The sequence below is a fragment of the Pogona vitticeps genome, chromosome 3, assembly GCF_051106095.1.
Source record: "Pogona vitticeps strain Pit_001003342236 chromosome 3, PviZW2.1, whole genome shotgun sequence".
Lineage (NCBI taxonomy): Eukaryota > Metazoa > Chordata > Lepidosauria > Squamata > Agamidae > Pogona > Pogona vitticeps.
In genome coordinates, this window is record NC_135785.1 from 122189336 (window position 1) to 122213564 (window position 24229).

The following is a 24229-nucleotide window of genomic DNA, read 5'->3' on the forward strand; positions in this document are numbered from 1 at the left end:
ACATGGAAAATGTGCGATGGGGAAAGTAAACAAACTGCAACTGAGGCTCCCAAAAGATAATGACTACTGTTGCTCTGTAAAGAGTTAGCATTAGGTTTTCAGTACACATAATCCATTTCTTGATGTGAAGAGTCCATGCTTCAGAGTACCATAATAATGTATGTTTGTGGTTCAGGCCAGGCCTATTTGCACTCTCTTGCCTTACATGTAAAGATGAATTTGGTTATATCCCTAGAATCTATGGAAATATGCACATTTCAAGCATTTCCAGATTACTTTTAAGAAGGAAAAATAAAAAGGATGAATTGGGGAAGTGCTTCTTGACTTCTCTTTTTTCTGCTCAGGCTCTTATTTTTCCATGAAGTCACTTTATTTTGCTTTCTCCTTTTTCTTTATGCTGCAGTGTCAGGATTTTTTAATGTGTTACTCCTTCCTTATCTTTTACAGAGGCCACTTGGTCCTGGAGGTGTGCAGTTTTGAACTGATGATGTACTTGGCATAGAGGGAACAAATCTCAAATCTATTTTAAAAAGGCATAAATACACAACTTTATGCATCTTTCTTTCTCTCTTGTATTGGAGTCAGTTTCCCTGTATTTGTCACCAGTTTGCTTTAATGCATAATGAGTCAGAACTAGATTTAGTTAAAACCCTCAATAGATCTGTTGAAATAACTTGATCATAACTAACTTGTCACTTTGATTTCAGTGATTTCACTCTAAGGATGATTACATTTGGATTGTACATGGTTTATGTATAAAAGTTATAAATGTAGTGAAATTATTTAAACCTATGTTTCTGCTTCTTGTTCCTGTGACACCCCACCTCCGACAGGGCTAAAAACTGCCAGTATCAGAAGCAGACAATACAGTTGGATTTCTGATATGCCTGTGAACGATTTTCAGTCATAAGAATTATAGTATCACTTTCAGATATAAACCAATCACCCCTTACCAGTCATCTCAAAGTATTTCATTGAATCAGAACCAAAAGGATATTGAGACTTTGTGATGAAACTGATCTTTGTACCCACTGTCCTGCTGTGTCTGAGGTATGACAGCATGGCTGGGCTGAGCCCTTATTTCTTACAGTCAAATCCAGTCCTTTTTTGAAGGAGTTTGGAATAACATTGTATTTTTGCAGTCTCTTGGGAATAGGTGAGGTCACAATACCAAAACTAGCAAGTAATTTTCATTGTGGTGAAAGTATTTGAGCATTGATTTCTAATTTCCAAACTCAACTGCCCTCCATCCCCAGCATTCTGTTTTGGCTCTAATACATTTTAAGAGCCACACAAGAGCCTTTCACCTGGCTGATGTACCACTAAACTTTTATGGAAAAACCAGATGTAGTCAGAAAACAAATGTGTACATGAAAATGGGATTGTTGGTCAGCTTATTATAAAACAGAGGGATGGGGGCTGTTTAAAACACTATATGCTTTGACTTTCTATGGTTTCTTCTCAGATCTATTTCTGTCTGTGCTCTGAAAATGAGAATAACCAGTGAAGAAAAACAGCTGGGGGGTAGAATTCACTTCCTTTTGACCCTATTATATGCTGCTTTTAATTTCTTGTTGGACATACTGCTTGCATTGCATTAACGTCTAGTTTTGATTCTAATGGTTATGGTTGCCCTCACTAAGGCACCACAGAAAATTGGAGTTACTGTTAAATTGGATTTAAATTTGACTGGGATATACCTAGGAAGCTATTAAGATTATGCTGCCATTTCTTCTGAAACATAAGCCTCATTGTATTGTTTGTTGTAGCTGTCATTGTCCAGAAGTTATCTTGACCTTTCCTCTTTGTTGCTTACAAGTGGAGATGAACTTGTATCTCCTCGTTGGCAAGTGGAGATGAACTTGTATCTCCTCGTTGGCAAGTGGAGATGAACTTGTATCTCCTCGTTTCTAGAACTAGAAAAGAAAGGTGGAATAAAGCAGCTGATTAAGTGAGAATATTAAAACTCGCAGAAACTGTTGAGATCTTACAGGAGTTCTCAATTCCAGGTGGTGGTAGAAATAGCATTTTATTATGATGGCTTATGTTCTGTCCATCTCTCTTAATAGTTACGGGGGAGTGCTGTGATTCAAACTGTTACAGTAGTTGTGTGGTGAGGATTAGGGGGAGAAAGCAAAAAAAGCAAGAGAGCAATTAACCCAAAGTTACCTACAATATTTGGCTTTGTGACTAACCCAAGACCCTGATACCAGGTCTCCTCAGTCAAGATCCACTGCTGTCTGGTGCTGTGATCCTTATTATTCTACTTAAAACTTGAAAGGGCCTCAGTTCAGATGACTAGTGGTGGAAATGAGTTGGAATAGGCTGGAATACCAAAGATCCAATGGTGTCAGCTGCAGTTCCTGGTGAAGACATTGCAATGAGCTACTTGAGAGGTGGGGTAAGGAAGCACAGCTGAATTGTAGAATCTGACCCTCTTGTTCTTAAATGGTTTTATGGTAAGAGAGCTTTCTAGAATATTTCTCTGTTTCCATCATTGCCTTTCATTTGTATCTGGTAGGACAGTTTGGTTCTAGTGGTTTTGAATGCTTGGTGAATAAGTAAGCATTTGTTCAGAAGTGCCTTTTTGAAACTACTGAATATTGGAAGAGCAGCAGGAATTGCTTTAACTAATTCTAGAATTCTAGGTAAGGCCATAATAATTTTGTCAGGTTTTCTGTAGGTTTCTTCAGGTGCTTAATTTTGTTAAAAATACTAATGGGATTCTAAGTGTCTTTCCAGCCCCCCCCCCCCCCCATTGCTGTGGTTGTACAATATGGGTTGTGAGAATATGACATGTTTGCTTCTTCCAAACCATGTTAGGTGTGATCGAGATTTACTTAAAGGTTTATCAAAGGGCATGGGAAAATTTTGCTCTTAATTTAAATAAATAAATATATAAATAGATGTTCTCAATTTATAGCATAATTTAGCATCTTATTAACTCACAACAACCCTGTGATGGAGCTAATTGCTTTTTTCTAGTTTATGATGAGGACTGAAAATTTGTATGTGCTATGCTATGTCCAATGTTACTTGATACTGTGTTCAGTGTTAAGTGGTACTGGCTTAAGATCAAGCACTCCTGTCTATTTGCTCTGTGGGTAATTTTTTTTTAAAATGGTGGAAGTTTGTACACACTTTAAGTCTATCTTAGCTGTATTCCCTTCTCAGCTATGCAATGTGGTGCAGCTTTGTTGCTTGGGAATAGGTTTGCTTATAAGTTACCTACTACAGTACTTTCTATTTTTGAAGTGGACAAGTGAAATTATTTTGGTTGGTCATTTTGCTTCGTGGATTTTTTTAAAAAAATCTATTCTATTGATTCTGCTGTTTGTCTGTTCACATATTCCTAAATATGATTTTAGCATAGTTGACATTATTTGAGAATGTAACTGTGGATCATCAGACTTCATGCTAAACCAACTGGTGCTTCTATAAATATACATACACTTCTCAATTATTTTTAATCTTCTCCAAGTGGTATGAAAAAGAAGTTAGTTCAAACAGAATGATAGTAAAGAGAAAACTCAGCTGCAAGTATTAGTCATTTCAGGTTGATGCCAGGATATTTACAAAAATTCAGATTTTTTAATCTTGTAAACACTGACTATTTTTTTTTTTTTTTGAAACATTGGCCAAAATATCTTGTAATGAATAAAGAAGTGCGGGTTCCTGCTACCAGTGCTGAGCTTATGAATTTTAGGATTCAGGCCTAAACCACAAATTTGTTCAACATACTTTTTTGTTGAATGAAGTATTTCTTACAGAGCTTTTAGATTTCTAAGTCAAGATGGCACATGGTTTATTCTTGTTGACTCACATTCAATCCATCAAAAAATCTCTAGTTTATGAATTTGGGATATTGCTTTTGTATCCACAATTCAGAACACAATTAAATAGCCCTGAGTTGCTTTGTAACATCCTGTCAGTGTTGCCAGCTTTTGCCAAGCTTAGACAGCAAAAGCCGACCTGAATGTTGATGACACCAATGTCAGCAGTCAAGGTCTATACAGTCTCTTCACTTCCGTGCACAAAGAGACACCAAGGAAAGGAAAACTTTTTTCATTAGTTAATCAAATCTCACCTAAACACACAGCAATTTCATGACTCTTTTTTGACAAAATATCTAGATATCTAATACTCCAGTGAATTGCTACTACCCTGTTTTCCCGAAAATAAGACCTAACCTGAAAAGAAGCCTTAGTATGATTTTTCACGATTCTCGTAATATAAGCCCTACCCCCCCAATAAGCCCCAGTTAAGTGAAACCCCACCTTCCACCATTGTGCAGTAACCAGGAGAAGATGACATGACTGTATCTGAATAAAAGTGGATTATTGTATGTTAGCAAAATAAAACATCCCATGAAAATAAGCCCTAATGTGTTTTTGGAGCAGAAATTACTATAAGACCCTGTCTTATTTTTGGGGAAACACGCTAGTGAAGAAGATGGTCCTTATACAGTGTTCTTGTGTGCCAAATTACAAGATTACTATAGAATGAGAGATCCAAATCTCAACTTCTTAACTAGTGGAAATTTGCTGCTGTGATTTACACTGTTTGACTCATGCCAGCGGGCATAAGTAGCAGGATTCTAGTGACTATATATACTTAGCTGAAACCTTGTTTTAAATATAACATTAGAATGTGCTAACAACTTTTTCCTCTGTAATTACTTAAGTGAACATTGTTGCAGTGCAATTATTTTTTACTATTGAGTGCTCCATATGCTGCTAAAAATGAAAAGTGCATATACATAGAGCTGAAAGTTTGAAAGGAATTGACATACAATGGTGCCTTGCTTGACGAGGATAATCCGTTCCAGCAAAATCGCTGTTAAGCGAAATCCTCGTCAAGCGAAATGAAAAAGCCCATTGAAACACATTGAAAACCGCTCAATGAGTTCCAATGGGTGAAATACCTCAGCATCCAGCAAAGATCCTCCATAGGGCGGCCATTCTCTGGTGCCTGTAATGCGAGGTATCCATCCTAAGCACAGCGGACAGCCATTTTAAACTGCGGACGGCCATTTTGAAACCCGACGATCAGCTGTTTTCTGATTGTCGTAAAGCAAAAAATCGGTTCCCGAAGCAGGGAACCGATCATCGTGAAGCCATTTTTCCCATTTAAAACATCATTTTGCGATCGCAAAAGCGATCGCAAAAACTCCATCATTAAGCGATTTCCTCATCTAATGAGGTAATCGTCAAGTGGGGCACTGCTGTATAAGTTATTTTCCATACAATATTTTTGGTCCTATGTAAAATGTTTCATATTAACTGCAGATCAAAAGGATTGTTGATCACTTGCTTAAAATTAAAGATGGTTCCTTTTACTTCTGTTAGATCTGTTTACTGCTTTTTTCAGTGTCTGAGAAAGAGGTGGAAAAAATTATAAGAACTGCAAATATATCATGGCCAAGAGGCTGAATTACAAAGCAGGAAGTCCTGGTTCAAATCTCACATTTTCCAGTGAGCTTACCTGAAGTCTAGGGAAGCTGTTATCTCTCAGCTTTCCATCTCCAAAAGATTCTAACATTATTATTATTTATTTGCTAGAGTACAAACATTAGCAGATATTCTCTTTTTGCCCGCATTTTCTGTTATGTTGCTTTAACGTAAGGTAAAGGTAAAGGTTCTGACTCTAGGGCGCGGTGCTCATCCCTGTCTCCAGGCTGTAGAGCCAGCGTTTGTCCATAGACAGTTTCCGTGGTCATGTGGCCAGTGCGACTAGACACGGAACACCGTTACCTTCCCACCGTGGTGGTACCTATTTATCTACTCGCATTTCCATGCTTTCAAACTGCTAGGATGGCAGGAGCTGGGACAAGTGATGGGTCACGTGGATTCGATCTTATGACTGCAGGTCTTCTGACTGTGCAGCACAGAGGCTTTTACAGTTTAACCCGCAGCGCCACCACGTCCCCCTTATGTTGCTGTAACCTTTGCTTAACAGTGCTTGAGAAAACCTTCACTTCCACTTTTAAGGAAAATATCTTTTGCATTATAAGGTGAAAAGTCAGTTGACCTTCTCTCTTGAACTTTTTATCTCAGTCATAGCACCTGACAGTATATTATGTGCTTTTCAGTCATCTTGCTGTATTGTTCAAACGCCACTACAGCTAGTGTTGTGAACCTTACAGAAGAATCTTAGTAGCCTGATAACTGCACTAGTATTTTTAAAACCTGCCCAATTCTGTAGGGTTCCTGTTCACATTGAGAGGCTATGTGCATGCAAGAACCTCCCCTGTTCAGGTTTACTGCTCATCTGAAGAAAGTGATGATGAGAGGACAGAACTTTACTGTGTTCTCAGCACTGGATTCTGTAACACCTGAGCAAGACTGTGTGTGCCGCATCTTTTTCTGGACTTCTTTTTGGTAAATACAAGCAGAAGACACTCAGCTTTCAGATTGCCTTTGTCTTTCAAAACTGTACTACAACAGGCAAATTTTCAAATGAAAATATTGTTTTGTTTAGTTAAACATTTGAATGCAATATGAAAAAAGCAAGAGGAGAGACAGTGTCAGCTAGGAAATTAGAGCAATTATTTTACAAATGTTAGCAACATGCTAATAGGTGAATGCATTACAAGTGTATGCATTATGTTAACAATCTAGGTATTTTCATCCTTAGAAGCTTTTGAATAATTACAGTTCAAATTGCTGTTCCTATTTGTGAAAAGGGAATCTGTACAATACAGTGGTGCCCTGCATTATGATTGCTTTGTTTAACGATGAAATCGCATTACGATGAACTTTTTGCGATCGCAAAACAATGTTTCCTATAGGGAAATTTCGCTTTGCGATGATCGGTTCCCTGCTTCGGGAACCGATTCTTCGCAAAATGACGATTTTCCAACAGCTGATCAGCGGTTTCAAAATGGCCACCGAGTAAATAAAATTGCTCCCCGCTGTGTTTAGGGACGGATTCCTCGCAAGACAGGCAGTGAAAATGGCCACCCTATGGAGGATCTTCGCTGGACAGTGAGTTTTAAGCCCATCGGAATGCATTAAACAGGTTTTAATGCGTTTCTATGGGCTTTTTAATTTCGCTTTACGATGTTTTCATTCTACAGCGATTTCGCTGAAATGAATTAACATCGTCATGCAAGGCACCACTGTATAAGCAAATGTTCCTTTAAAAAAAAAGAAGCAAATCTTAAGCTTGTATGAGATTTCTGAAAGTAAATTCGTATTTGGGCAATTTGTCATCTGATGGTAGCAGAACTCTTAATGGGGAGACCCATCATCTTCAAGCTTAGTTATTATGTAGAGAGAGGGGCTGCAGCAGATGTGAGACTAATCAGTCTGATACTTCAAACCCATTGTAAAATGCAGCTTTCAAAGAGATAGCCATGTTAGTTTGTTTTAGCATATATAAAAATGCAGAAGAAGAGTACAGTGGACCCTTGACTTACAGACGGCTTGACTTACAGACTTTTTGAGTTACAGACTTCTCTGGCCGCAAAATTTAGGTTTGACTTGCAGACTGAGATTTGACTTACAGACCAGAAAAAAACCAAAATGGAACAAAAACGGCCTGTTACGGGATTAATCGGTTTTCAATGCACTGTAGCTCAATGGAGACTTGACCTACAGACTTTTTGACCTGCAGCCACCGTTCCAATACGGATTAATTCTGTAAGTCAAGGGTCCACTGTACTGCCTGGACTGTATTTTCCCTGCCTTCCCTGAACCTTTCTTGACCTAAGAAAAAAAAGAAACAAAATATCCCCCTCTAGTGGTCGAAGGCAGAATAGCAGCTTCCCATTAATTTCTATGGACGGAAAAGAGCAGATACGGATCAAATGGTTTTCAATGCATTCCTATGGGAAATGCAGATTTGACCTGAGAACTTTTTGACTTGAGAACTGCCTTCCAATACGGATTAAGTTCTCAAGTCAAGATCCCACTGTATTGCAACACCTTTAAGAAAAATATATTTATTTCAGAGTTTGAAGAAGTAGATTGTAATCCATGAAAGCTCCCACTGAAACAAATCTGTTAATCTTCTGTAAAGTGCACTAGTTTATTAGCTAACTGTTGGGTAGATAGCTCTGTGAGTTAGGTGTCTGGCTGTGGATCCACAGGTTGGGATTTTGATTCCCCATTGTGTGTCCCAGAATAAAAGCCAGCCTGTATAGCCTTGGGAAAGCTACACAACACCAAGAGTGCCTGTAGAAGGAGGGAATGGTCATTAATGTCTGAGTACTCTATAGCTAGAAAACCTTGAAAAGGGTTGCCATAAGATGGAATCAGCTTGACAGCATGCATTTGGATTTCATTATTAGGTCAGGTGGTATTGTGGGGAAATTGAAATATAATGATCTGTCAGCATACTAGGAAGGCCAGAATGCCAAGCATGTGACAGACTGTCAGGTGGGATTACAGGAGGAGGAAGAATCTGCTTGTGTGAATTCAGGGGGGTTTGACAATAGAGTATTGGAGTTTAAAAGTTTTGCGAAGCCCTCTCTAGGCTGGCATCTAAGCCTCTGCCGACTCCTAACATTCTTGGGCTCATAGCAAAGAATTAGTAATACTGTTGCTGCTTGTATCCCCATTATGTCTTGGAATATTAGGAGTGGAAATATATGTACAGTGGTGCCTCGCATAGCGACGATAATCGGTGCAGCAAAAATCGCTGCAAAGTGATTTTGTCACTATGAGATATTAAAAAGCCCATAGGAATGCATTGAAACCCCTTCAATGCGTTCCTATGGGCTTCAGACTCACCTTTAAGCGAAAATCCTTCATATGGCGGCCATTTTCTCTGCCTGGTAAGTGAGGAATCCATCCCAGAAAACAGCTGGTGGCCATTTTTTTTACCCGGCGGCCATTTTGGAACAGCTAATCAGCTGTTAAAAAATCATCGCTTTGCGATGATCGGTAAGCGAAATGGTACCGATCATCGCAAAGCGATTTTTCCTCTTAGGGAACATCGCAAAGCGATCGCTAAAGCGATCGCAAGTTAATCGCTATGCGATTTCGTCGTTAAACGGGGTGCCAGTTAAGCGAGGCACCACTGTATTAATCACAGCAGTAGTGAACAGTTATTGTATACAGTATTGGCATTTTGCAGCTACTTATGTGGACAGTGTGAACCCTTTGTTAATGAGGTTGTCAGTACTGTTATACTCTCATGCTGTGCTTATGTGGTTTTATGACTATTATTTCTTTTAATAGAAGTCTATAAACTATGTAAGAGTGGGGAATGTTAGGTAATAGTTCTTTAATTTTTGTAATATGTTAGGAATAATCAAGTTTTCCTTTGAAATCCAATAAGTAAAGCAAAGGAAAGTATGCTTCTTATATACCCCTCCATAACTCTTAGAGCACCTTCTGGGCAGTTTGCAGTTTTTTAAATTATGCAGGCTGTTAATTGCTCCCCTCCCCCCAGCAAGCTGGCTACTCAATTTATTGATCCCAGAAAGATGGATAGTTTTGAGTCAATCTTGAGCCACCTACCTGAACCCATCGGAATCAAACTCAGGTTATTAGTAGAGTCTTTATGCCAGTACTGCAGTTTAACGACTATGCCATGCATAACACTCCTCAGTAATCTAGGATCTGGTTAATGCACGGTATTTTATTCACACTCTTAACTTTTCATCGGCATAGATATTTTGAGAATTTGCTAAGACAGATATTGCTTCAGCAAATAGAAGTTGTGTTTCGATGACATGTCTATTGGTAGTACAAGTATTTTATGATATAACGTTTGTATTTTATGAAACCTGAACTTGCCTATCAGTCAGCAGAACTGAAAGATACTGATCTTAGTTGAAGGGAAATAAAACAAGATCGTACTGGACTCCATACTGCTCATAATTTTATGAAATGGATCTTTTTATTCAACTTTCCAGTTATGTACCTCAGACTGTTCATGATTTCATAGACTTCTATCGTGTCTTCATGCATGGCCCTGCCATAGATTTGTCTAATGTTGTAGTACTTATCAAGTTTTTCCTCCATCTCCCTTCACTTTCTTCATGATTTCCAATATAGAATTTGCCTTTTTCACTGCCATAACACAGAAGTTATGTTTTCAGGAAATTTTCTACTATACTATATCAAAGGAAGCATATGTATAGTTGATCATGCACTTTCAAATGGAATGTGCAAAATGTTTTGATGAGTGAAGAGATGACAAGGCAGCTTTTGCAACGCTCTTACATTTATTAGTGGCAGTTGCTAATCCTGTTATTGATAAAGAATCTAGAGTTAATGGGGGACGGGGAGGTATGGATGAAGGCATGCTGTTTTTTTCCCCACTCTATGGATGAATTGTATGTGCACCTAGCTCTTCAAAGAATTATACTTAATCTTTCATAACCTCAAAAGAATACTCTCATAGGTGCTTTCTGAGAGCTCATTAAATAACTTTTGTGATTTGGTGGTGCTTTACATGTTGCCACAACAGTGTTGGACTTTGGTTACGAACATTCACAGTACCGTACTAGCCTTAGTGAGGAATCATATCTCTTGTAATCCTGTTCCTTCTCAATGACTGCTTACTAAAGATGATGGATGTTCTTCCCATCTGACCAGATATTAGAAGTTCTCATGTAAGATATAAGTAGCTAAAATTGGTCAGAAGTGAAACCTTGAAGATGCCTAGTATATGAATTGAAGACTCCCTTGAAGAATGTTAGTTTTTTATTAATCAAAAGCATTACTTTTATAAGCATTACTTTTATTAGGATCTTTTATTCTTTAAGTCTTTTAATCAACAAATTTAATTCTTATGCTGGATAGAAAAAAAAACTTATGAAATATTAAGATTAGTTATAAAATAATTATAACGAATTATAATTTTATGATAAAATAATTATAACTAATCACAATTATTTGGAAGATAAATAAACCACCCTTAATTCATCACTCCTGTTTGCAGGGGGAGTTTTGTTAGTTTCATAGAGTGAGACTTAATTTTGATATAGGGTGCTGCTTCTGTCATATTTTTATTTTAATACAGAAAAATGTATTTTTGTCACTGCTTTCTATGTTGGCCTCAAGAGCAAAAGTACATTTCCCCCCCTCTCTTTGGCTTTTATGTTAGAATTCCAAAAAATGTAAAAAGAGAGAAATTAAAATTAAAATAAATTAAAGCCACAGCAAATGTCAGTTTTCACATTGATTTGTTTTAGTTGGGCATAACTTCAAGCAGCATCAGCTTCAGAATAGATGGAGAATTTCCTGCTTCTTCTTTGTACTCTCTCTAATTCACACTAATGGGTCTTTCTGTGCCTGCACAGAATCCTTGGAGTCTTCCAGAGCCTAAAAAGTCATTTGGCCCACCCTCACACATTGCTTACATTCATTCATCTAACAGCTATCCCTTAGTTCCATTTTGTCCTCAAGAGTCTACCCTTTATTCTTTATTGTTTTCTTCCTACAGTTAGAACATCTGTCTATCTCTCTGTCTGTTTATCTCTCTCTCTCTCTCTCTCTCTCTCTCTCACACACACACACACACACACACACCACACACACACACACACACACACACACACACACACACACACACACAATTTAGTTGGCCTTTCTGTTCCCACCTTTTATGACTTCAGCAGGCCCATTTAAGAAGTGTGTCACTTGTAAAAATAAAATCCTTCTAAGCACCTCTGTTGTTTAGGAAAGGAACACCAGACACAGAATTGTGAAATCTGCAAAAAATTCACCAGATTGGCCATTAAAAACAGGCAATCAATACCATCTTGAAACAGAGATAGACTTTGACCTTGACCATTTCCCTCTGTAAATGTCATCTAAGACAGAGGTCGTCACCCCCTGGTCTGCGGCCCGGTGCCAGTCCGTGGCCTGAGCTGGACCAGGTCGCGAAGACAGACCTCCCCCCCACACTCCCCTCCCCACAGCTGTTTTGCGCATGTGCACGCGTGCCAGCGCTGGCGTGAGCACTCCCCCACCCCTTCACGCATGCACCTGAGTGCCCACGCAAAGGGGTGGGCGTACCCGTAGACATGCAGGAGCTCTTGTGCATGGCAAAGGGGTGGGGAAACACTCACACCGGCACTGGTGGGTGCGTGCGTGCTCCCCCACTGCTTCGCGCATACGCCTGAGAGCATGTGTGCACCCACAGGGGGTGCCCCTCCACTCTCAGCCGCTCAGCCGGTCTGCAGTCCCAAAAAGTTTGCGGATCGCTGAAAGAGAATTTTTATGGAGGCCTTATGTACCAGAGTGACCCCAGCTAACCCAGAGAATGAATCAGTTCCATAGGCTTCAGAACCGTCTCAATAGTCATGGTTGAAAGAGAAATCATCAACATCAAAACTGATGGCGTCATCAGAAAAAGAAAACTCCTCTCACAGATTAATCAATTGAAGAAAACAAAAGGCAAAGAGAAAACCAAAGAAAACTACAACACCAGAAGACACAGTTTCTAAGAGTAAAGGACAGGAAGACCTAGTTTGTCTAGGCTTGGTTTCAGAGGAAGATGAGTTTCAACAACAATTTTCCCACAGTTTGTCACCAGTGCTAAGTTGTGTTTGAATACGGAGTCATCTAACACAATTGTCAGATGATGAAGTTCCCATGTTAGGAGCAAGAGAAGACACGAATTTCTAGAGGCAGATGGTTTCTGTCTAGACATGTGAAGGCATACCATTCTCAACAGCCAACGATTAGGTGCCAGTCTGAAACTTTTAGTTCAGAATCGTCACCACCCTTGACATCTTTCAAGATTACCATGGGGTCAGAGAGGCCGACACTAACCACTCAAACACACTATACTGATTACCCTGGTGTGGGCTAATGGCCAGATGGCCAAATGTGCTGATGACTGGGTGAATATCTTCCTGACCAGTACACTCCCAACACCTTTGTCCATCCTTACTAAGCAGTTATTCCAGGAAGTTATCAATATCCACAAGGTTAAGGGCTTTGACATTTATCCACCCTGTGATGTAGGAATACCCAAAATATCCAGAAAACGCACATGCTCCCAGTAAATGGTTGAGGCAGGCCTGGTTTTAGTACCACCAATTCTCTTACTCCAAAATGACGCAAATATTTTTGTGAAACTAATGTTTTATTAGAGGTGAAGAAAGTCAAAAGAACAATACTTCATAAACAGTTTCAACAATTACAGAATAGTCAAAGAGCTGTGGAGCATAATTAAGCAATCAGAAAGTTTGGGACAGGAAGAAGTACAGAACTATCCCATAGGAAAGCTTGATTCTGACAGTTGATATCTAAATCTCCAAATGAAAAGAAAAACCCATTAGGATTTCCTGGTTTCTACAATAGGCAAGAGAAAATCCTCCTTCAGAAATTACTTTGCTATTCATTCCAACAATGGTTGCAAGAGTAGGAAATGATCAGTGTTGTTCCTGCTATCTTTAACAGAAGACAAGATGATAACATAAAGAAGGCATATTGCCATTTGCAAAGCCACCCTTGCCTTCATAGAGTATTGGGCTGGGTGTCAATTGACTGGTCTACATAATGAAGAATGAATAAAAATCCACCTTTGTGCGACCTTATGTTCAATCCTTAAATATTTTGACCAATGGTTTTCAGACCCTGTCCTCATTGAGAAAATCAAAATTGCTTACTTCAAAACTTTTCCTCAGAATTCTTGTGAGCACTATAGGTAATACAAAGCGCTCATACATTACACATCTCGTGTTCTGAAATGCTCCCAACATTTGTTTCCAGGGACAGAAAAGTAAGTGAGGCTTAGGTGAAACCAATCACCTGTATCCTAGTACTAGTGACTAGCTTTATGGTTATTACTTTGTAGACACTATAGCGGATTTATAGGGATTACATTGATCATCTATCCCCATTGAATTGACTTCAAAAGTATTGACATATCTCTATTATATGTGTATGTTTGGCAGATTATATCACTTTTAATGTACAATTGCCAGGGATGAACAATATTATTTTATTTATTAATTTAAAATATTTTCACCCTGCCTTTCTCCTAGGGGCCCAAGGCAGCTTGCACATTAAAAATTCAATACTGTATTTAAAAGCTAAAAAGAGTAAGTATACAAATATTTAAATAGAATTAAACAAATATATTAAACATTAAATGAGTACTGAAAACACTTTGAAAAGCAACAAGGCACAAATATTCAGTTTATTTAATATCTTATATCTCTGCTTATATCTCTGGTGACTGGATGGAAATAGATTTTCTTTTCATTCCCTTTGGTGTCTTGTCTAGGTTTCAGTCTTCTGGGGTGATGTGGTGGTAAATTTGTAAGTGCAGGTGTTCATCATGACAGATCTTTCCACCCTGCAATAATGAAAAATCAAAAATGTGGGTAGCGGGATCAGTTCATATCAGTAAATCAGGAGTACATATTTTGTAAAGTTTATGGCTCTTAATTGCCCATTTGAGACCAGACTACCCTCAAATACTTTGCAAAACAGTAGGGGCAGCTTGTAACAACATACTGTTTCTGGAAGAGTCTAATTAATCCCCAGCTACATCTAGGTTCAGAGAACAGGCAAGGCTAAGGAGGTTGGTGAATGATGTCACAGTCCCTGCTACCAAAAAAGTACTGGGGCCTCTACGTTATGAACCCTGGCTGTAATACATAATTGGTCTTCTATTCAAGGTAAACAGCTAATTTGCAAGATCTACTGTCTTCTAGACCACATCTTGTTTTTTTCTTGAACCACATAATCCCAGCCCAGTTACTCTTCTAATTAATGACTTGAGGTTCTCTTGAAGGTTCATTTTGCTGATTTTGTACATTGATTTTCTATCAGTGTCTCTTAGTATTTATAAAAGCAGGAGGGGTCTAAATACGGCATCTTTTTCAGTTACCAAAGAAGCTGCATGAGGCAGTTGTTTCACTCTTAGGTATTTCTCCAAATATCATTATGCGGTGGCCATACAGAAAGTTTTTTGTGTATGAACAATTATATTTACCAGTACTGTGGGTCAAAAAAGAGCCAACAAAGAATGAATGGCTGTGCAACTGAGCATGATTCATTTGCTGTGTTGAAAATATAAACATGGGTAGGTAAAACATCTTAACACAAAATAGGTTTTTATTTCTTCTCTTTACTTACATTTTTATTGAGGCTGGCATTGTCCTCAGCTCTTGCAGCTTTATTTTAATCTTGGATTCAACTGTAGAATGTGTTGTTAAGGTAATGTAGGTCTCAATGCATACTGTAGATGCAACACATGCATTTTAAGCTACTTGTATTTATCTTTTGTTTCTGGGATACTAAGAGAGCAGAGAACGCAACCTACCCTTTAAAATGGCTTCATATTTCTACTGCATTTTTCTTTTGTAGTTGTTTCTTCTAATTTGCTAAACTCTCTTAACTTCTGACTGGAGAATGAATGGCGAAATGACTTCTTCAGAGGCAACAGACAACACTTTCCCCTGCCTTTAGAGACTGCCATGAAGGATGCATTCCATAACATGAATGCAAAGAGGAGCACAACCCTCCATCCTTACAGGTGTGTGTGTGTATCAAACTTTGTTTAAGTTTGAGAACAAACACTGGCTTTATGTTGGTAAAGCAAACTTACAGTGTTATTTTTTTAACTTGAAATTTAATGATAGCTTTCTAAAAACAAATAAAACAGAACAAAACAAAACAAAAAAGCAGGAGGAGTCCATTAATACTGAGACTCTTGTTCCAACAGTATGGTAAAAAAGATTTGAAGGTACTTGAATTCATAAAATCATGCATGTAGAACCGGTGTTAAACATAACAGTCTCCTGCAGCAACAGTAGTTGTCTTGATGGCATTTGGCAGAGACATGCAAAATTAGTATTGACAGTGTCTTCTTCATGTGCTGTACTAGTGCCACTGATGCTGATAAGGAGAATGTTTTTTCATGAGCAAGAATCCTGCTGTTCTGTGACATAAGTAAAATACATGTGTTATTCATCCTTGTGGGCTCTTCCCTGTGGTAATTTAAGAGATCATAAATCAAAAACCACCAATATCCTGTTCCTTAGTTGTGATGGTTTGTTGATGACATCAAACCAAGCAATGGAAATGTTGGCAAAAGAGAATAATGGCAAGAAAAATCAGAATATTCAACACATAGACGCTCTGTTATTGGGCAACTACAGCATTGCAGGCGGTGAGTGGCTATTGATAGCTCTTGACTTTGGAAGCATGAGGAGTGCTCTCAGTTGACCCTTCCTTCCCTGCCATTGTATCAAGGGGGGGGGGGACGACAACAGCTTCCATTTACCCAATTGGAAAATACATATGTTTTTTCTGGTAATGGCTGCCCCATCAGTGGCCATGATGTGTAAGCACGGCTGTAGGTGAATTGACTTTCCAATCTCAAAAACGAATGAGGAAAAACTTATGGGTTGCCATCTTCTCCCATGTAAACTCCACTGAATAAAGGCATTTGTATACACTGAAGCTCTGTATAATTTCTTATTCAGAGCTCCATTGGCAAACAAGATGATGAGAATGCATAGAGGAAGAAGGGATGGGAGAATTCCTAGTTAGCAATAAACCATTTTCATCTGAAGTTGCCTTTTATTGATGTAGAATTTTCAGAGTTTTTTTGTGGAGCATATTGTGTTTTAGCACACTTGGATACATGTTCTGAAGGGAAGAATTGCTTTCTGACATAACTTTACAGTTCTGACTACTTTTGAGAAAGACCCCAAGAAACTCTTCTGGTAAGGAAAATTGCAAAGAGTTGTAGAAACTGAGTTACAATCCCTGTGCTAGGAATTTTAGTTCTGTGAGTCTACAATAAAATACTGACGGTATATTTAGTGACAAAGTAAAATTGTGGTTTGGAGTCCAGCTCAATATGTGAAATGATTTGCCTATGGTGAGGAGGTAATTGATAGGGGAGATTACAATTTTCTCTTTGCATGAAGGTATATGGCCTCCATTCACTAAAGTTTCTACTTGCACAAGGCAAAATTATTATATCTAAATAACTGGTTGTAAAAAATGTAAATTGGTGGAGTTTCCTAAAGGCTTTCCATCCAAGCATATTCCACATCTTGGCTTTTGAAGTTCCTTTTTTCCAAAGGAAACACTAGTTCTGAGTTTCTCAGCTGTCCTTGTTCAGTTATTTCTCTTCATTGCAAAGGCAATATTTGAGAACAAAGGTGTTCGTCTTTATCTGATTCTTTCAGATGTTGAATGCCACATATCTTCCCCCATTGCATCCTTTGATTTCCCATTCCTAATTTTATTTCGTGACCTTGAGCATCAATCTGGATGGAGTGATAGAGTGGCAGCTGACCAATGAATTTGGTGAGGATTGCTAATATGGAATTTAGATCGATGAGAAAGCAGATAATTCTGTATAGATTTGCCTTCCAGTCAGTTCTTAAGGGCATGAACAGAAATATTGAGTGTGTGTGTGTTTGTGTGTATATGTGTGGTGTCTTGTTCTAATTTTGAAGATTTATTCTGAAGGGCTCACAATGAATACTGGATATATGGATGATTTTCTTAGTGGTTGACTGAAAGAAAAAGAAATCTGAAGGAACATAGAGTAAAGATGACCTTTTCAGCTCCCTTTTGTGTTAGGCAATGTTTGATGGTCTTACAATAGCCCTGCTTTTATTCCCTGATTGTAAGAGTCTCTTCTTTTATCATCACATTATTTATTTGGCCTCCTTAACCCTCTCGGATAGAATAAACCACGCAAGTCACTGCTGTGTCATGGCCTTTGTATAATGTGGGAATGATAGGGAAGTGTTTCAGCCTTGGAGTCTGTTTTCCTCTGACCTCAGGACTTGCTTTGTGCCTCAGTTTCTACACATCATTTGCGCTGTGGCGCAGATGGGTACACTAGCACCACTAGTATCTTAGTTGCATACCTAAGATAAAGAGTCACTTCTGAAAAATCTGGCCATGGAGTCAGTTGTCAGATTTCCAGGTGTGGGCATGGCCCTGTGAACAAAGAGGAAACAAAACAGTCTTGAAGCACTGCATAGTCTTGAGAGAATTACTGTAGCAATATTGTCTGTTGTTCAGAAATGCATCCAACAAAGTGGCTCTTGGCCAAAAACAAAACAAAACAAAAAACAACAAAGAAAGAAAAGAAAAGAAAAGAAAAAGAAATTAATTAATTTAAGATGCTACCAGGCCCTTGCATTTTGCTCATGGGCCACTTTGCTTACATTTATTACAGACAGAACAGTAAGTATTATGCAAAGGCTTAATATGTTCACTCTGGCTTTTGTGTTTCCAGGAATAATGTTTCATTCTGAAACAACAGCTTCAGAGAGATCAGTAAATCAGTATAGCTGCATCTCCTGCAGAGACCTCAAGGTGACACACATAGAGTTTTTCCACATCTCACAGCAATCCTAGTTTGAACTAAGAAATAAATGCTTTTGCCAAGGTCACCCAATGAGTTTCATGGCTGAAACACATCCATCACCCAGCCCGCAACATTGCACTGGCTATCAGATTTCTGGAAACATTTGCTTTTTTATTGATCTTGACTAGACATTTAATCCACCCTGCCTCTCCAATTTTTCCCATCCTTGTTTTTTTCCCCTCTTCTTAACTTTAAGTGATCTAAAATGAATGCTAATATTTCAACAGATACAGAATGACTGAGTCTAACATTGCACAATAGTATGCCCCTGAAGAGGCTCTGCCAAAGTTAATTATAACTAGTGCAAAAGCTGGGAGGTCTGACTGAGCCAAACAGGTAGGTAAAAATGCTTCATGTGTGGGAGGGAAACAATATAAGTTAACCCATACTTAGATTGCAGTTTTGAAGAATCATAGGTGATTCCTTATGAACAGAATAGGCATGCAGGTAGTGTTCACCATCCTGTAACTGTGTTTGTGGTGATACTCCCCCTGTTAAATGTTCTTACCAAGTCTTATGTGGATTTGCTGGTTCAACAGGCTTTTAAGAAGAGGTAAGGAAACCCATTCGACTTTTCCTAAATATGTAAGTGATTTGTTCCACCTTATTTAGCAGCAGTTCTTGAAGAAACAATATTCTTAAAGACATTTAAATTAGTGACAAAATGCATTCCTGTGTATAAACACACGTTTAAAAGAAAGAGACAAAATAAAGCCCAGCTGTTATTTCTGTAAACGTTACATCAAAGATCAGGAAACATTTAAGAAATGACATGTGATTGGACAGCTAATCCGTTTTGAGACTATGGCCAGGGATCAGGCCTTCCATATATAAGACAATGAATAATGTCATGTAGGTATGATAGGTTAGCTAAATTTCAATAATGCAAAATGATGATAGATAAATTGCAGTGATGATAGATAAATTGTTTCGCTTGCAAGGGATCATGAGAGCTGTTCTCACAAACAATTTATGTCCCAATATTATTCTTATGTATCACATTTGTAGTTCATTAATACAATGTATGCATGCATACGTTATTTGTTTCAAATATGTCTAGCAGTGGCTCAGACTACAGTGGTGCCTCGCATTGCGACGTTAATTCGTTCCGCAAAAATTGCTGTTGAATGAAAACGTCGCTATGCGATATTAAAAAGCCCATAGAAACACATTAAAACCTGATTAATGCATTCCTAGGGGCTTAAAACTCACAGTTCAGCGAAGATCCTCCATAGCGCGGCCATTTTCGGTGCCTTTTAAGCAAGGAATCCGTCCCAGAAAACAGCAGGCGGCCATTTTGTTTACCCGGTGGCCATTTTGAAAACGCCGATCAGCTGTGCGAAAATGGTCACTTTGCGATGATCGGTTCCCGAAGCAGGAAACCGATCATCGCAAAGCGAAATTCTCCCATAGGGAACATCGCAAAGCGATCGCTTTTGCGATCACAAAAAGTTCATCGCAAAGCGATTTCGTTGCTAAACGGAGCGCTCGCTAAGCAAGGCACCACTGTACTTGGTTTGGGATGCTGCAGAGATATTATGGTACAGTTGCCCCATTTAAGTCTGTCAAACATTTATTATAAAAATAGATAAATTGTTGCTTGGGAGAGCTGGGCATGTTTGAAACAAAAATTGTATGTAGTTTACAATGCCACTTGCATACATTTTTCAGAATTTTATACGTCTAGTAGCCAAGACATTAATGAAAACATAATTCTCCAGTTGGTATATATTGTCTGGCTAGAATTCATGGAGTCTTTGTGAAACTTTTAAATGCACTTTTGACTTGTGTATAAAGAAAGACAACATTTCACCATCACTTACTGTGTCTTGAGTTCTCCATAGAATATAAACGTCAGAAGAAGTCATGAAGAACAAGGGATAAAAGGAGTCAGTAGTGAATCATCTAATTCCAGGTTGAAGAATACAAATAGAATAACTGGAAAATACCATCAAACTATTGACAGGATTTCCTTGAGGTTTTCTTGGAACTGAGGGTAGGTGAGGAATCACAACGTCACCAAAAATAGAGAGGCAAATGGCTGGGTCCTGGAGGTCTTGGATCATTGAATGGAAGAACACCACGGAAGACAAGCATAACTGAAGGATCAGAGAATTCAGTTTGTTCTAGAAGCTGTTTATTTTAAAATCTGAAATGAATGTCATTTTCATTATTAATTGTGAGTAATTTTATTATTAGATGAAAGCTACTTAGTGTATTCTTCGTCAAGCTGGCGTGCGCTAGAAGTATTTGACAATACTTCCATCACACCAGACACCATTGCCATATAGGTGCAGGTTGATGGGACTTGTACTCCAGCGCATCTAGAGAGCACCATGTTTTGAAAGGCCGTGGTACTATTTTCAGCAGGTGGTTTTACGTTTACAAATGCTTTGTGGATGTTAAATGGGAGGAGTTTTCTTCACTTTGTACAAAAGTGCAAATGACCTTAAATGTTTTCATGAGCATTCATTCTTGGAAGGTGGCTACAAGTAGTGCTAGCAGAATTAATTATATTACTGGTGTGACATATTTACAGCTGTTTAAAGCCAATGAATGGTGTTCTTTTTACTGGATTGTAGACCTATATAACATAATTTACATTTAGCAAATTTAACACAGGAGGCAATTAATTTCTGTCTTGAAGAATATTTAATAAAGGTTTCTTTAAAATTTACTTGACTAACTTTATTTGTAAAATAAGATTTTGTGAATATTTAATCCAAAATAAAAACAGAAGTCTGAACATTTCAGAATGAACAACTGAGATGTCGAGTACTACTTTCTTACTGTAGGAACATGCAGCATAATTGTTCCTGATGGTTTAAATGGGAGAATAAATGTCTTATTCTAAAGTGGTAATTCTGTCAAAGCAGTAAGGCACATAGCAAGTCACTTACATAGCACCCAGATTTAAACCTCATCCACTGCAACTAAAGATGCTTGCACAGCAGGCTCAGAAGAGACATCTCTTCCTGACACTTTGAAAACCACTGTTGGTCGGAGCAGATAATACCCAGTGTGGATGTACCAGTCAAATGATGTGGTATAAGGTGGCTTTTAATGCACTCACAGTAATTGTTATTAGTTATTTTTTGTTTCTCAGAGTATTTGCATAATGAAGCATCTAAAGTATGCATCTCAATTTATGCTAATGCATTTAAATGTAAATGGTGTTAGTGTGTCTGTTTCGGAAGGTCTCTATATATTTAAATCTTGTTAATTGAAGGAGTTCAGTTTTAAGGATAAGATAATTTGATTTGTTTACATTGCTGTAAAATCAGCACTTTGTAGGCTGTTAATGTTTCTGACTGTGCTTTTGCGGAATGTTTTGCTCATACTTGAAGAAGAGATGGACAGGGAAATCCTCCATGCATTAGTCTTTATACGTACAAGCCTTTGCACATTCTTCAGAGGTCATCATTGGGCAGTCAGTTAGCTATTTAAACTGTATTAAACTGTCTGTCTAGTGGGCTGTGGAGGGCCTGGTTGCAAATTGACATAACAACCTCCCCCATTCACTCATTATTTCAGAAAATAATACTTGAGAGAGCCAAGAATTCCCTGATGGCTCTGGGAATTCATCCAGATTTATTAAGTATATGTTCTAGTTCATGAGAACTGAGAGGCTTTATCTGAGAATCTGAAGGTCATATCCAAGGGTGCAAGTACAAAATGGAACCTAGAGACAATAAGCCACCTTGCCTGTTGGTCTTATCAAATGTGACCCGCCTTCCTTCTTTACTTTCTTTTCCTACTTACCAGTATAGTGAGAGAGGGTAGTATATTTTGACATTATCAAAGACACACAGAATTTGTAGCTGCTAGAAAAATAAAAGATGTTTATACCAGCCATTGTTCACCTTGAAAATTAGGCTAAATTTTAGGCTAAAATTGTGGACCTCTGCCATGCTAGTTTCCTACTACTCATGCTTCCCCCAGAAAATATAGCTAACTGGCACCTTGGGAAATCCAAAATACTTGCTTGAAATGATAGCTTTGTTTTATGAAATTTTCAAAAATTTCAGAATTTTAGACAATTAACTAAGATTAACAATGCAACTAAAAGCTCTGTTGCAAGCACATAGTTACTTTATTTGTTGCTTTACTAAATTAATTCAAAAAAGAAAGCCCCATGATCCTTCTTGTACACAATCCAAAAGCAAGGGTGGATGATACCTTTATTATACCACTAAAAACCACAAACATAAGCAGGCTTTCAGCCTCTTCATCAAGCTGAGCACCACAGATCCATGGGTGGTGCAGAAGAAATATTAAAATGCCAAAACTCATGGCCAGATGTATGTACAAGTCAGGTTTATTTGTTAAGAACAAGTTAGCCAGAATCTTGCTGCTGCCAGACAGACAAAGTTACATAATGTTATACAGACTCTTTACTCTAATGTTGCCTGCATCTTTCCTGACTTACATCTAAGGAAGACGTGCCTGGCGAAATCTATCTTGCCAAGAACCTTTGGACCTTACATCTAAGAGTAACTTTCCTGTCAAAATTCATTTTGCCATGAACTTGCCATGAACCTTTGGACTTCAAGTTCTTCACATTGGTACAAGCTTTGTGGTCTTGTTCCACAAGATTGTACGTGTTGTATGATGTAGTGATTTTTGTGTGTGTGTGTGAGAGAGAGAGTGTTAATCCCAGGCAACCAAGATTGTGTGCATTTATTGTGGATTTGGTCACTTAGTTCCCATTGCAACCTGTAGTGTAGTGTGTTTCCAGAAGTGCTTCATGAACAGCGTTTCTGCCTTGATTTTGTTACAGTTGCCTCTTGTGTAATGTCAAGTTACCCAAGTGTAACTACTCGGTAGGAGTTCAACTCAGTAAGAATTCAACCAAACTGAAGGTTACAGACTCGGGTCAGAGATACAGGTTTCAGATTTCACCTCTGTTGGTATGGATTGGAATGTCTCTCTCCGTCTTACTATTAAAAGGGTTACCAGTTATTTGCAATATGAGGTTGAAAGCTTTCTTATGTTTGTGTGTGTTTTTAAAGTACTATAATAAAAGTGACATCCATTTTTGCCTTTGGATTACATTCTTTCATAATTTAAAAAGATTTGGTTTTTAACTTCCTTGCTGGCTTGTAGTTTTATTCTAATTTGAATTCTGTTTTAACCACCATCTCTTTCTGTAGCTTTTCCAAAGTTAAATCAGGATTTCTAGTGAGAAGGCATTTTCCAGATGTAATGTTGACAGAACTGCTTGGAAGGCAAGTTACCCTATTGGAGGTATATAATTTCTGTGTTTGTGAATGATTTAATATTGTTGGAACAAAGTGTATAACTAGAACTATGAACTAAGGGTTGGGTTCAGTGTAGAGTGTGTTTGGTTTCTTACCGATCACCTGGATAGGGATGGTTAAATGCTAGAACAAAATGATACCAGGATTCCTCCACAATGTGCGAATCCACACATCTATTCTGCCTCACTTCATGGGGTGCCTGTCACATAACAAGTGGCAGCAGCCATTACAGAGGCCTTGAGTGCTGCTCAAAGATTTGGTTGGCATAGAATTGTAGTCACATTATGTTGCATTGAACATAATGCAAATGCCTACTTTCAAGGGAACATGTCAAATGTCCTGTAAATTTCCTCTAAACATCCCTTCTGCTTCACACAGATCTTGGGTATCCATTCTATAACTCAGACTGAGGCAGACTTTCATCGTTGAATGTTGTTTACTGAGTTTGGAAATTGGGGCTAAATATGTGACCCAGCTGTGTCTGTGTAGTTTCTCATGGCATCTTTATACAGTTATGCAGAGTATTGGGCTAGTGTATTGATTTTCTTCTCTCTGCACTTGCGTGTAGCTTGCAGCCTTCTGTGCACCTGAAAATAATGGCGACTGTCATTTTACAGGTAAGCTTGAAAATAAAATGACAATATGCACTC

The 24229-nt window shown here is 38.3% G+C and overlaps 1 protein-coding gene across 17 annotated transcripts in view; it reads left to right on the forward strand.

The window, feature by feature from the left end:
• The window catches only part of TSC22D1 (TSC22 domain family member 1), a 105973-nt gene that overhangs the window by 4426 nt on the left and 77318 nt on the right, over positions 1-24229 (forward strand). The window contains exons 2-6 of one of the 17 annotated variants that reach the window (XR_012085392.2): positions 13955-14011; positions 15285-15453; positions 17120-17240; positions 18546-18654; positions 20153-20995. The exons of 1 other annotated variant lie outside the window; for it this stretch is intronic. Coding sequence is in view for 5 of the 16 variants with exons in the window: in XM_072994788.2 (XP_072850889.1) it covers positions 15395-15453 (59 nt within the window). In the remaining 11 variants the exon portion in view is untranslated. Of the gene's footprint in view, positions 1-447; positions 4371-13954; positions 14012-15284; positions 15454-16157; positions 23547-24229 lie in introns of those variants that run through there. 15 more of the 17 variants (XR_012085390.2, XR_012085391.2, XR_012085388.2 and 12 more) reach the window with 15 other exon arrangements.